Source organism: Diabrotica undecimpunctata, chromosome 1 (genome assembly GCF_040954645.1).
Source record: "Diabrotica undecimpunctata isolate CICGRU chromosome 1, icDiaUnde3, whole genome shotgun sequence".
Classification (NCBI taxonomy): Eukaryota; Metazoa; Arthropoda; class Insecta; order Coleoptera; family Chrysomelidae; genus Diabrotica; species Diabrotica undecimpunctata.
In genome coordinates this window covers 187,248,555-187,263,036 of record NC_092803.1, presented here as the reverse complement: position 1 = coordinate 187,263,036, position 14,482 = coordinate 187,248,555, and the positions used below count along the sequence as shown (strand labels likewise).

Below are 14,482 nucleotides of genomic sequence, written 5' to 3'. Positions count from 1 at the left end.
GAATTGAAATGGCACGGTCTACATTTATTAAGTTGAGATCCTTGCTGTGCTGCAGTGATCTCAGTTTGGGAACCAAGATGCGGATAGTGAGGTGCTACGTTCTTCCAGTGTTACTATATGGAGTTGAAGCCTGGACACTGACGCAAGCCACTGAAAAACGAATCGAAGCCTTCGAGATGTGGATATACAGAAGGATACTAAAAATATCTTATGTGGACCATGTCACCAACGTTGAGGTCCTACAGCGCATGACAAAAGAAAAAGAAGTGCTTAATTTAATTAAACAACGTAAGCTTGAGTACCTCGGCCACGTGATGCGGAACGAAGAAAAATATCGAATTCTTCAACTTGTTATGCAGGGTAAAGTATTTGGCAGAAGAGGACCGGGACGCCGTCGTATCTCGTGGTTGAAAAATCTCCGACAATGGTTTGGGATGACCTCAGCGGAGCTGTTTCTCAGAGCAGTCAACAAAACCATGATAGCCTTGATGATCGCCAACATCCGGACCGGATAAGGCACTGAAGAAGAAGAAGAACAACCGCCCAGATCTTCCAAATATGTGTCGTTCATTATTATATAAATTCTTGAAGCAAATCAATTTTAAGTAAGTAAATATGGGTTAGCCACAAATATATAGTAAATAAAAAGTGCCACACAAAAATTTTAATATTGTGTCTGAGTTAGACAATCAATTAGAAGATAAAGAGGTTGATTCAAATGCACATTTTATTATTTTGTAGGTACTTGCAGAGAAGTCGAAAAAATATTCTCATTGAACGTGATGATATTATAAGATGGAGACGTAATTATCTAACTTCTATAAAACAGTACAGAATTTCTTAATATTGTTCTGAAGCTATTTTCTTGTGGCATTTTAAAGAAATTAATATTTAAATGGGAATAAGCCACAATTAAAGGTTAAAGTACGTTTATTGACGTTTCAATTTCCGAAGTGGAATGGTTTATTAACATTTTATTAAATTATATTTAATTTTTATTGTAATTAGAAAAACAAATATATATATATATATATATATATATATATATATATATATATATATATATATTTATATTGGAATTGAATTGGAAAAAATTATTCAAACATAAACAAACAAAGTTAGGTTACCCAATAAAGGAAGAAGAAGAAGAACAAAGTTAGGTTAGAATCGACGTGTGAGGTTGTCCGGCACTGATTACTGGGTTACCGCAAGGCCGAGATAATCAACAAAAAAAGAAGATGTATTTGGTGACTTTTCTAGTGACTTTCTTGGGTGTGAATCTGTCTTTTTAGTTTACTCCTCCTGGTTAAAAAACAAACGAACAGGTTTCTCTGTTTTCCTGTTTATCGACACGATATGAATAAATATAAATAATCACAAAAATTAATAGAAATGTGGACCAATTTTTTTTTTTTAGTTTTTGTATGAATTTCTTTCAGATATTCGGAAGTAATTTATTATACAGCATATTTCTTTTAATTTCTGGAAACTTTTTTGTTTGTGACCTAATTTTATGTAATTTTAGAAGGCTACGGGACGTATCCCTACTTTTTCAATGCAAGTAATATCTTTTTTTATGCAATTTTTTTATATGCGCTTTTCTGTGGAACGTATCCACGGCATAAAACGAGATCTTACTGTATATGTATATTTATTATTATAATAGTGTACATTGAGTTAATTTAAAGAAAAACAACAATTTTTAATTATATTCAAGTTCAATAAATTGATAAAAACAAAACATTAATCAATTCAATTGATAGTCTACTTAAATATATTGTAAAAACCTTAATTATATATGCCAAATTTTAATTCTATTGTTTAAATTTTATCTCAGGGTTTTGTCTAGGTTCTGAATATCTTCTCTTTTTAATAGTGTAAAAATATGAAACAGGAGTACAAAGAAAATAAATGAAATGTTAAATAAGAAAAATTCAAATATATTAATCAAAAACCTTGTGATATGTGATATACCAAAATATGTGATATTTGATATCTCACGTGGTATCTCTCAAAATCAAGTGATTAATCTCACGAGAATCGTAAAAAATGGCAAAAGTCGCGCCACGTTTATTTATTTAACTTTAACACATATAAAAACTGAGTTTATGCTAACGAAATATCGAATTTTTACCATCAAGCTGATATAAATTTTATTGAACATTGATTTGTTTAAAATTACCTCAGTTAAGTTTTTTTTACCCCCTTTACGAGGGGGTTTTTAGGGGAAAGCCCTGGGGTAAAAGTAATAAACTTTTTTGCATCTTTTTTGGTCCCAAAATTAATATTCTCGGCAAAATTCAGCTTGTTCGTATGATTTTTAGAGGACAACTCTCTGACGACTGGACGATAAAGTGTGTACTCTATGGATTAAGAATGATGTCTCTGACTGAAAGTGAAATAAACAATATGAAAATATTGTCATCAATTAGTACATACTAAGAATTTAACAACGTAAAACAATTTGCAACTTACCGTACACTGTCCTCCTCCATTCATTTCCTTCCACCATTTTGTTTTTAAAGTGTGTAGAATACCCATCTCCTGCATTTTCAAAATTGCTGCGTTTATGGATTTCCTGTAGGGAGCATCTGGAAATAAACATCAAATAAATTTGTTTTCACATCATTGTAGAGCAATACATCATAATTTAGTATCAGTTATATTTTTCTAGAGAATTTCAAGTAATTATGATTATATGCTTCGTTGACCACCAAAAGGCATTTGATCGTGTAAGCTGGATAAATCTGCGGTCCATTTTAATAGAAACGGGAACACCAATGCACCTGGTGACACTTATTAAAAATCTGTACCAGTCCAATATAGCAACAGTACGACTAGATCAGAAGTTCTCAAACCAATTCAAGACCAAGAGAGGTGTTAGACAAGGATGCGTGTTGTCACCTGACTTATTTAACATTTGTGGTGTGAACATTTAATGAGGATGGCTTTAGATGGATGGGTCGGTGGAGTAACAGTGGCTGATATGAAAATCTCCAATTTCTAACAGCAAATGAGCAAGAAATGTTTAACCTCCTGCGAAGAGTTGAGTACGAAAGCAATAAAGTTGGTCTGAAATCAATAAAGCTAAGACAAAAATAATAGTGGTCAACAGATTACACACTATTCAAAAAATAAGTTTGGAATGACATATCTATCTCTCAAAATATCAAGATGAGTCTGGTGAATGCCCTTCTATTCTCAATATTTCTATACGAGGCAGAGACTTGGAATCTTCGCAAACGCGAGCTCAAAAAAATTTATGCCTTTGAAAAATTTATGTGGTGCTGGAGAAGAATGCTGCGCATACCTTGGACGGCTCATAGGACAAACGCTTCCATTCTACACCAACTCGAGATTAAAAAAATTCTGTCCACAATATGTTTGCAATGTATTCAGCAATGTTTCGGTCACGTGGTTTGCAGAGGTGACGATAGTTTAGAGAGATTAATTGTTTCTGGAAACGTTCCGCGGAGAAGATCAAGAGGAGACCGACCAAATTAAGAATTCAGCTGGAAACTCATTCTGCGCAGCTCTCAGAGCAGCTGAATATAGAGACCGATGGAAAAAAATTGTTACGAATATTGGAAGAGATCACGATTCTCAGTAATGGGAAAACAACAAAAGAGAGATATTTTTTAGGTACTACTTGTTATACGTATATTAAAGAATGTATATTATTTATTGTAAGTGTTGTTACCAATAATGTCAAAACGTACCTAAAATAATCTGGAAAAATCAGAAACATAAGAAATATAAAAAATGCCAAAGACGTACCAATTGTAGTACATTAGCCCAATATAGTGAAGAAGCGCAACTGTACAGCGGCAAAATTCGAAAAAGCTAAAAAAGCTTCATCCTTTCTGAATTCAATTCGCTACTCTCAGAAGGCAAGCCACCATAAACAAATTTAGTCACTGTATTGGTATTTATTTTATTAGCTATTTCTAATAAATTAAGTATTATTTCGTGGGAATTTTATCGCTTAGAATGCCAATAGTTAGGTTTTATACATACTTTTTAGGTTAGGTTTTATTTCACACTTTCAGTGGATAAGTAAATTTTTTGTTGCAGAGTTCCGCGATATACGAGCTAGATAAAACTTTTACCAACAGTAATTTATTCCAAAATACGCCTTTTGCAATATTTCTATATTAAAATTAAAAACATAACTTTTTATGCTGACTTGACAGAAACCTCGATTTTTAATTGTGGATAGCTTTAAACCCTTATCTATTGTTGAACAAATAATGTTCCTTTTTAGAGCGCTCCAAATATAAATATTGCACAAATTTAAATTAAAATTAATTATGGATATATACATCTACCCTGAGAATTATTTGACGAAAAGTTACCAATAGTTTCCTGAAGTTGCTCCTAGAAAGTTTCACGTTTTAATGATTTTGATCTACAAATCAACAAAACTATACATTTTGTTTTTTTACTTAATACTCTTATTTTAGTCACCAGGTCTTTTGTGTTTTGCGAGATGCAGCTTACATATTATTTTTATCTGTTGGATCTAATTCTTTGGTTAATGTTATTAATTTTTTTTTAGTTTATCTTTTTTTTATGTATATAGTTTATTTAGTTAAAACAATGATTGACCTGTAGAATAAACATGCGATACCATTATATGTGCCCTATACCTTCGATCTTTTTCTTACAATTAATATTCTGAAAAGATATACACCAAAGCCCATCAGATAATAATTTATGTCATTTTAACGTCGTGTCAAGAAACGGTCATCAGTTTCAGTTTAAAGTCAAAGGTAATAAATCTTTACAGATAATAAAGATTTTTTCAACTGACGTTGATACCTTGCTGTTCTGCGCCACTGTTAATAAAGAGGTGGACACTAACAGTTACTTTTTCAATTTGGGAATTGATCTATACAACGATACCTATACGACAACGCGACTGTCGTGTTCAGTGAATACAGCCTCAGAGGCCACCAACGCGAGTCGCGCGGTCTTTGACTATATGACAATATATGAACGTTATCTCAGCGGATTTTTCACGAATTACAACAAATATCTGCTGGCCGCTTAGAAACACTGGCATATATTGGAGTTTGTGTTTGGTTTTCGAATTTTGATGTTAAATTTTATTCTGAGTATATGACAATGTATGAATGTTATCTCGGCAGATTTTTCACAAATTATAACAAAATATCTTTTGTCTCATTGATAAATTGGATGATAAAACATGAAATCCTCAATTTCATTGCTTACTTTTCAAATATTCATGCTAGACGTGCTCGAAAACGACAAAATTAGCTGTAAGAAAAGGTTGTAAAGTAATAAAAGTAAAAGCATCGGAAAGCTTTGAAAGAATCACCAGATGTATTTAGATTATATTATTATATTTCCAATAATTTGTTGTATTATCATAATCCAATCCCATCGGTTTATTTTGCTATGAAAATTAATGTGGGTGGCAGCAATCCTATTGATTACTTTAATTTATTGGCATGTGAATTATTCTATGACCTGATTATTCAAAATAGCAATTTATATGCCGTTGATATTCTTTCTCAAAGTAAATCTGAGAAAAGTAGAATTGCAGCTTGGAAGGATATAACTGTAGAAGAATTTAAAATTTTTCTTGGTTTGTTATTTCACATGAGAACCATAAAAATTAATCGTATGAATGATTATTGGAAGAAAAATCATTTATTTAGTATTCCAGTGTTTGGACAATATATGAGCCAAAATCGCTTTATGTTAATTTTGCGTGACCTACATTTTAACAATAATAGTAACAATAACCAGTCCAGATATGCCAAGATATCTCCATTGTTAGATTTTTTTAATAGTAAACTGGAGAATCTTTATTATCTAGAAATAAAATTAGCCCTGGACGAATCTATGATTTTATGGAGAGGAAGACTTAGTTTTCGTCAATTTCTCAAGGGCAAACGACACACATATGGTGTGAAACTGTATACTTTGGCAGAAAGTACCGGGAAGATTCAACGCATATTAGTTTATAGTGGAGCTAGTGACCCCGTAGTTGGAGGACGTAATCATCCGAAAAAAGTAGTGCTAAATTTGATGGATTCGAAACTAAATGTTGGTCACTCCTTATATGTGGATAACTTTTATACTTAATAGTGTTCCATTGTGTAAACAACTACTTTCGGTTAAAACTTATCTTACAGGAACATTGAGAACGGAAAGAGCGGAAAAACAACACGAAGTTGTTTATCGAAAATTAAAACAAAATGAACTGGTGAGTGCTTACAATAATAAAGGGGTATGTGTGTGTAAATGGAAAGATCAGCGAGATATTTTAATGATCTCTTCCAAATTTGGTCATGAATTGGTTCCAACAATATCTAGGAAAGGAATTGATAAACAAAAGCCCCGTTTAGTCGCTGAATATAACAAAAACAAAGGTGACATTGACTTAGGCAACCAGATGTTAAATTATTATAGTTGCGAACACAAAACTATGAGGTGGTACAAAAAAATAGGCATACATATTTTTTAAATTAAGCTAATCAACGCATACTATTTCTATAACAATTCTAATACAAAAATGCCATTATATGACTTTCAATTGTTGGTGATTGATAGTCTTTTGGGACCAAACTCAAAAATCCCTCAAATCAAGAAAAATTTGACGTTTCATTTGCCATCCCATCGCCCTAAATCAGCTAATGGTATTACAAAACGACGACAGTGTAAATATTGCTGGCAAACTAAAAAAGAAAGAAAGGACTCATTGTTTTATTGTGCGTTGTGCCCTGAACATCCGGGATTGTGCTTAGAAAATTGTTGTAGACATTTTCATGAAGAAATTGAAAATTAGGTAATTAGTTTGTTTTCTTGATGTTTTTGCCATTTAATAATTACTTATGTTAGTTATCTAGGTTCATAATTATATTTTTTTTCAATCAGATTATTATCTTTTTTAAGTTCAACTGCCACATTTTGGTCCCTGTGACCACCAACGCGACTCACGCGGTGAGTTTTTTTTGTGACCAAATTAATTTTTTTTGTATCCATATTTATTATAAATGACTTTTTAGAGTGTACCTTAAAAATTAATTAGTTTACACGAATACATCTCAGTGGCCCACTGTTTTCCCTTAAAAAAAGGGACGGAGCTGAACGTGTTAAGGGAACACTTCATAATATATATTTAATGGTATTAAGTTATTAGCAACCATTTAACAAATTAATCATCAAAAATTCACTTCTTATTGCGCCGTCTCCTTTCGAAGGTTGACGATCCAAATGGCAATTGTAACTTTGGAAACTAGTGCACGAAAGATTTCTGTGGATGAGCGGTCAAATCATCTTCTCAGGTCTTTCAGCCACGAGTTCTGGCGTCTTCCAACTAATCTTATGCCCTGTACTTTATCTTCCAATATCATTTGTAGTAATTTATTTCTTTCACCTCTCAACACATGACCCAAGTATTGTATTTTTCTCTCTCTAATTATGCTGAATAATAGTTTTTGTTTACTTATGCGCCGAAGTACCTCACCATTGGTAACTTTTTGTATCCATGGAATTCTCAGCATTTGTCTGCATATATATATTTCAAAGGCATCTATTCTTTTTTCTGTTTCAGAGTCCATTGTCCAACTTTCACAGCCATACAGCAAAACAGAGAAAACGTAAAAGGTTTTTATGTTCATGAGTGACTGTTAATATTTGCTCCCAAATATTTTATGGAAGTTACCTTCTCTATTATTTGTCCCTTGGCGTACAAGTGTACGTTTGTTGGTATCTTTGAAAATACTAGAATTTTAGTTTGACGAACTACCACATTTATTATATTTTGCAGTTCTTGTACATTGCTTGCTATTAAGACGGTATCATCAGCGTACCTGATGTTCTCTATGTTGGTTTCGTTAATCTTAATTCCACCTTAAACCTCGTTTAATGCTTTTCTGAATATATATTCCAAATACAGATTAAATAATAGCGGTGATAACCGCCGGACTGAGGGCCATTTTCTTGTTTCCGTCTCCCTTTTAGATTTGTGAGAAATATATAGGGGTAGTTTTCCCGTTGCCTTTCCCATCGCACTACCACAACCATTCAAACTGCTCCAGTCATGCTTGAAGTATTTCAGTTTCAAGCCGGTCTAGGATCATTTCCTTTGCGCCTTGAGCTGGTTCTGATGATAGCTGCTGCCCTTCACCAGGGAGGGATAGGAAATAGGTAACTAGATTTTAGAAGTACAAAGGGAAGGGAATTGAGAGCAAAGCATGGCTCGCGTTGGCAGGGTTGCTTCCTTCAAGTAGATCTATTCTCTACCGGGATCGTAGAAAAGTGTCTACCCGCTACCCGCAAAAATTCTCGCATGAACAAAATTATCAAATATTTTCAAATTTTTAAAATTTCACACTGAAAAAAATAATTTTGATTGATTCAATTATTTAAGCACATTTTACTTTACTGTCAAAAGTCAAATCTGATACCGTGAACTATTTAACTGTCGAATTTCACAATTCCAGTGGCGTCGTTATTTCATTATTTTTTTGGGATTGAACTTTTTATTATCAAGGTCAAAGAAATAAATATTAGACTTACTCACAATCAGTTTAACTCACTTCATTTCCTACATAGTTTTTTGTGTTACAGTTTATCAGTTTTTTCTCGCGTGGGTCATACTCCTAGTTTCGATTAAGTTTGAAGGCTTTTCATTAATATTTTGAGAATTTAACCTACGTGAGACTGAGTAGTAATTATTTATTTTATTTAGCGTATAGCATTTCGACTCATTTATGATATTACAATAAACAAGTTAAATTAAAATTGACCCCATATAAACATATTTAACCATATCTAATTTATAGACAAACATCAAGATTGTTTAAGTAGTTAATAGACTCAGGCATCGCAAACAGGAAATCTTGGGAAGTGCCCTCGTACGCTGGCTATTGGCACTCATTCGTCATGTGCTTGATAGACACCGCAGCTTCCTGACGCAAGTGCTCACAGGACATGGGTATTTTATGGCGTATCTTCATAGGTTGAGAAAGTCAGACACAGATAAATGTCTACACTGCCAATACTCTGACAATGTTACTCACAGAATGCTGAAGTGTATTATATAGTGGAGAGAAAAAGCACGTATAGAGAAATAAGTATGAATCCTGTGACTGTGAGAGATATGATCGTGAAGATGACATGAAGTAAGGAGGGATGGAATAGCGTACATAATTACATCCGAACAGTAATTAAAAAGAAAGAAGAAAAAGAGAAACACCAGCTGGACCAACGACAGAGATTAGATCTAGATAAGAGAAGGGGGTGCTCCGAAATTGTCGTCAACCTTACAGCGGCCATCCCACTTTCGGAGCATGGTACGTGCGACAGTCAACTGCGCACAAGTAGGAGAGGATGGTTTTAGTTGGTAGGTAGGATAACAGGAAGGCATCCATTTACAGGACCTGTTTCTTCTAAGGGAAAATAGGCTCGGATTCTCTACCCTGAATTCAACACACGCCAGCCATCACTAGGAATGGGTTAACCTGGTACGGTTTTTAGAAATTTCCACCCTTAGAAAAGAAGCTGCATGACGGTGATGATAGCTTACTCCATCTGTGCAACATACAGGCACATCGACCATGTTGAGTTCCAATAAGGTTAAGTGTGAACCACGTCTTACATGTAAGGTCAAATCTGTGATGCAAGGTAGAATTGGCTTTGGTTGAGCTTCCGACCATTATGGGGTCCATTTGGTGATCATATTGAACTTGGTGGCGGCAGCCGTTTTTGCGGTTTGTAAGGGAGATTTTCTGGAGCGCACAAATATTTTGCATGAGACACAGAAATAAAATTTTACATAAGACTTATGTAAAATAGCTTAAACCGTAGGACAATAAAGATGCAACTTATTGATGATGCAAGTACGGAGTTCAAAAAGAAATAGACAGAAAAAGAAGACGCAAATCAACACTGAGGTAGATGTAACAAAATGTATACGATAGAAGTATACGATGGAAAACAAAAAAAAAACACAACAAGAATAGAACACAACAAAAGCACTTAAGGTAAGTACAAAGCAAATAAAAATAATATACTACTTATATGAGAATCGACTAATGGCAGAAGCATTCCAAGAAATTGTTAAGAGAAGGACAAAACTGTAGAAAAAGTGTGACAGATATTACTCCACAAGAAGTTATGAAAAAGTAATAAAACGAAAATCAATAGGACACTTCAGGAACGAAACCCATTCACAGTAAAAGAAAAGACAAAGCCGTAGGTTTATTAAATAACGATGAAAATTAACAGTTCCATTTATTTACTTCCACCTTTACATTTTCTGAAATCGACTCTCATCGGTCGGTAAGGCTCTTTGCATATGAAACAATTGGACCCCCGCTGTTTCTCAACTGGGTATGCCTAATGTTTTCAATCGTACCGACCTTTTATGGGTTCTTTGTTGGATGCTATGACGCTTTAATGTTTTTCGCTTGATTGGTCGATAAATTTTCCTCTATATACGTCGGTGCCTGAATATATTTATATGTGCATATGACAATAAAGTCGAAATAAAATTTTTGAAAAATAAAACGAAACGCACACTTTATGTCCGTATAAATCTAAAGAAATTATTAAAGCTTTAATTCATATAACGTAACTAATAATTACATCAGTAAGCCAGAAAGTGAAAAAACAATAGTTTTTTATTACAAAAATTTTATACAAATTTTACTAGATGTCTTGTATATGTATAATATAGAGTCAAACAAACTTCTGAGAAAGGAGGAGGGTGAAACGGCTGACTTTAGATCTTGGGGTACTCACTGATGCCGATATGTGGGTATCACAAATACCAAGAAACGTCTCAAAGTATAGAAAAACTAACACATAGTCAGCAAATCCTATCTCAGAATGAGAAGGGTGAGGGCGAGTCTCCAGCGCCCAAAAACTGGGGCCACTCGGCTAAGGGTAGAAGGCCCCTACAGAAATCTTCCCGGTCCACCAGGATTGGAGGTTGTGGCGATGGGCCTGCTCCCCATCACACGGAGAAAAACTGTATTGCAAAAAATCCTAGAAAGAAAACGCCGGACGGTCTTAACGGAAAACGACCCAGCTTACGAAAAAGGTTAATGAGTTTTTGAACATGGAATGTGCAAGGTATTCGGACTAAGCTTGATGAGGTGTTGAAAGAAATTAAGAGATTTCAATTAGATGTAACAGTCCTTACAGAAACAAAAAAGAAAGGGAAAGGGACAGACGAGTTTAAAGATTTTGTTCATTTCTATAGGGGAGTAGGAAAAGACAGAAGAGCAGCAGCAGGTGTAAGTATATTGATAAAGAAAAGGCTGTCACGAAATATTAAGAACTGGGAATAAATAAACGAAAGGCTAATAAAAGTTGAGATGAAGCTAAAAGGACGTGACATAGTGATAGTGGGCGCATATGCACCTTCTGAAGATGAAAAGGACGAGGTAAAGGATAAATTTTACGACGAATTGACGGACCTGGTAGAGAGTATTGGAACTAGGAAGGAAGTAATTCTACTAGGTGACTTAAATGCTAGAACCGGAAGAAAAGTAAATAGCAAAGTGGTCGGTCCATTTGGAGAAGAAAAAATAAATAAAAACGGTGAGAGATTAATAAGTTTCTGCGATCATATGAATTTAAAGATAATGAATGGATATTATCAGCACAAGGATATTCATAAATTCACGTGGATTCAGCCAACGAGGAATTTAAAATCAATAATCGATTACTGTATATGCAAAGAAAACTCCACAATAAAGGTTAATAACGTTAGAGCCCATCGAGGAGCAGAATGTGGATCTGATCACCATTTGCTTAAAGCGTCACTACTATTTACATTTAAAGGAAGCCAACGACAAAATGAAAACGAAAGTTCAATGATACTGCAAGACATTTCAACAAAGAGATATAATCTACAAGGTTTTGAAAATGAGTCTACCCAGTTTCTGTATCGAATGAGGTTGAATCTGAAATTGCACGATGTTTGTTACTCCTCACCAATTAATACGTACAACGAAATTATGAAAGCTCTTGACGAAGCTGCAATGGAAGCTATTGGAGAAGTAGATAGCATAAAAAATAGAAATGAATGGTGGAATAAAGAAATAGAAGATCTTGTGGGGAAGAAGAAGAATATGTATAACAAATGGCTAGCAAAAAAGGACCCTTACTATCGAGAACAGTACAACAGCTTAAACAAAGAAGTAAAAAAGAGGTAAATAAAGCCAAAAATGAGATGTGGAATAAAGCCTGCGATAACGTAGAAAATTTTATCGGTACAGCAAGAAGTAAAGAAGATATTAAGATATATTAACAAAATTTTAACATTTTATCAAAATTGTTATTAAAAAACTATTTGTAAGACTATTTATCTTATAAACAGTTTTGTAAACATATTTCTAGGAAAGATGGCCAAAATATGAAAGGAATCTCAAATTTTATGAATTCTAAAAGTGAGGTTGATCAACTGCTTAATATTTCCAATACTGGTATACGGATGTGAATCCTGGACCCTACGATAAGCGGAGAGAAGAAAGATTATATGCCACTAAAATGTTCTGTCGGAGAAGAATGTTGCGAATTCCGTGGACCGACCAACGGACTGTTAATTCAATTTAAAATGAACTAAAAATCAGCAAACGCCTCTTCAGTAAAGTCTATCTCCAACAATTAAAACACTTTAGACATGCAGACGCAGAACACAAGGAAAGGTAGAAGGCCGAAGATAACGAGGAAGATCGCCAACAAGATGGATCAACCGTCCATGGATCAACCAAATTACAGGAATATGCAAAAGATATATGCATGAGTTAAAAGAAATTACCAGTGTAACGATGCCAGTTTCCGCACAGCACCTAAAACAACTAATAAATATTTTTAGTCAATCAATCATCAATCAAACGATTGATGGAAAATGTATAATGACGATTTTCTTGCTCCTCATTATTAAATAAAGATGCGTTGACAGCGATTTTGACCATCGAAAGAAATTGTTGGTATCAACTTCAGAGTGGAGCAAGTGTTTTCATGTTTGATTTGAGCGTATGCAAATATGTATAGACCTTAAAGCGAATCATTCGAAAAGCAATAAAAGCCTCTGTTTTAAACTTGTTTGTTTTTAATGACAATTAAAAGGCAATCCTCGTATTCATTAATTTAATCTTTTGAATTATTTATTAGGGGGTCATTTAAAACAAAAAGTTTACCAATAAATTAAAGAAATAAATGGTACTACTAAATGATTGTTATTGCATATTGTAATTGTAGTTAATTTGATCAAATATTTTTAAATAACAGTTCATACCAATTGAATAACTTCTAATTTACGGTTAAATTTACTGTATAATATCAAATATAAATCATTTTTGTCTGTTTCGCCTTTTAGTGAAATGTTGGTTGCATAACTGTAGCATCCATATCGTCGTCAAGGGAGTAAGTAGAGCTGGGCTGTTAAAATACATATTTGAAAATAAAAATCACGTTCTATATTATTATCATCCATTATTATTTCTCTATTTTTTGATCGGAAACTGACTATTTACAATCAATTATTTGACATATTTACTCATAATTCACGTAATACTTTATCTCATACGTTATCTTTTGTCCGAATATCTAATTAAAGTAAAAAATAAATATAATAATATAAAGTATATAATATATAGGGTGGACCAAAAGTCTGGAAACGCCTAAATATCTCTTAAATGAATGGTCCGAATTGTAAAAAAGCCGAGATAAGCCTATTTTGCAAGATGGATTTCAGATTTGATCTGAAACAGTCTGTATATTGTGTTATTGTTCGAATACTTACTTCAATAGGAGTTTAACCATATGTAACTGTGGTTGTGACGTTAATTCATAAAAGTAACAATAACTTGACGTTTATTAAAAAGTTTGGTAAAATAAATTGTACCTACTAATAACTTCTAATAAAAATACTCTACAATAAAAATTTCTTTTTAATGAAAAGAGCGAATTACTGTTTTAATGATGAGCCGCTAAGGTGGTAGAAAAAAATCTTATAGTGAAGTAGCCAACCAGTAAAACAAGCTTGGAGAAAAATTTTAATAACATATGGTTTCAACAATACGGAGCTTTGTTCCATTTTGGAATAAATGTTATTTGAATCACCCGGACGATGGATTGGTAGATTAGGTAGTATTAAATTTTTTTAATTTAAAACGATCCTCGTTCACCCGATTTGAATCCTAAAGATTAGTTTTATTGAGGATACTTAAAAAGTAGAATTTATAAAACTAAACCACCAAATGATTCAGAACTGAATTATCGATGAATTTGTATTAATTTTTAGAGAAACATGTGGAAATGTAATAGACGCATTCTACTCTCCTTTAGGATACTGTCAATTTAAAACGGATGACATTTTGAACACTTGATTAAGTAGTAAGTAGACATTAATTTAGCAATATAGTAAACTTATAATTATTACTATGTTCAAATTTAGTTCACTATTCCATGAATATACGACTGTTTTGGATTA

General features: G+C 33.3%; 1 protein-coding gene across 1 annotated transcript in view; it reads right to left on the bottom strand.

Annotated features, from left to right (window-relative positions):
- LOC140432723 (glutamate receptor ionotropic, kainate 2-like) overlaps positions 1–14,482 on the bottom strand; it is a 100,469-nt gene that overhangs the window by 12,222 nt on the left and 73,765 nt on the right. The window contains exon 14 of the mRNA XM_072520793.1: positions 2,476–2,591. Coding sequence (XP_072376894.1) covers positions 2,476–2,591 — 116 coding nt within the window. The remainder of the gene's footprint in view (positions 1–2,475; positions 2,592–14,482) is intronic.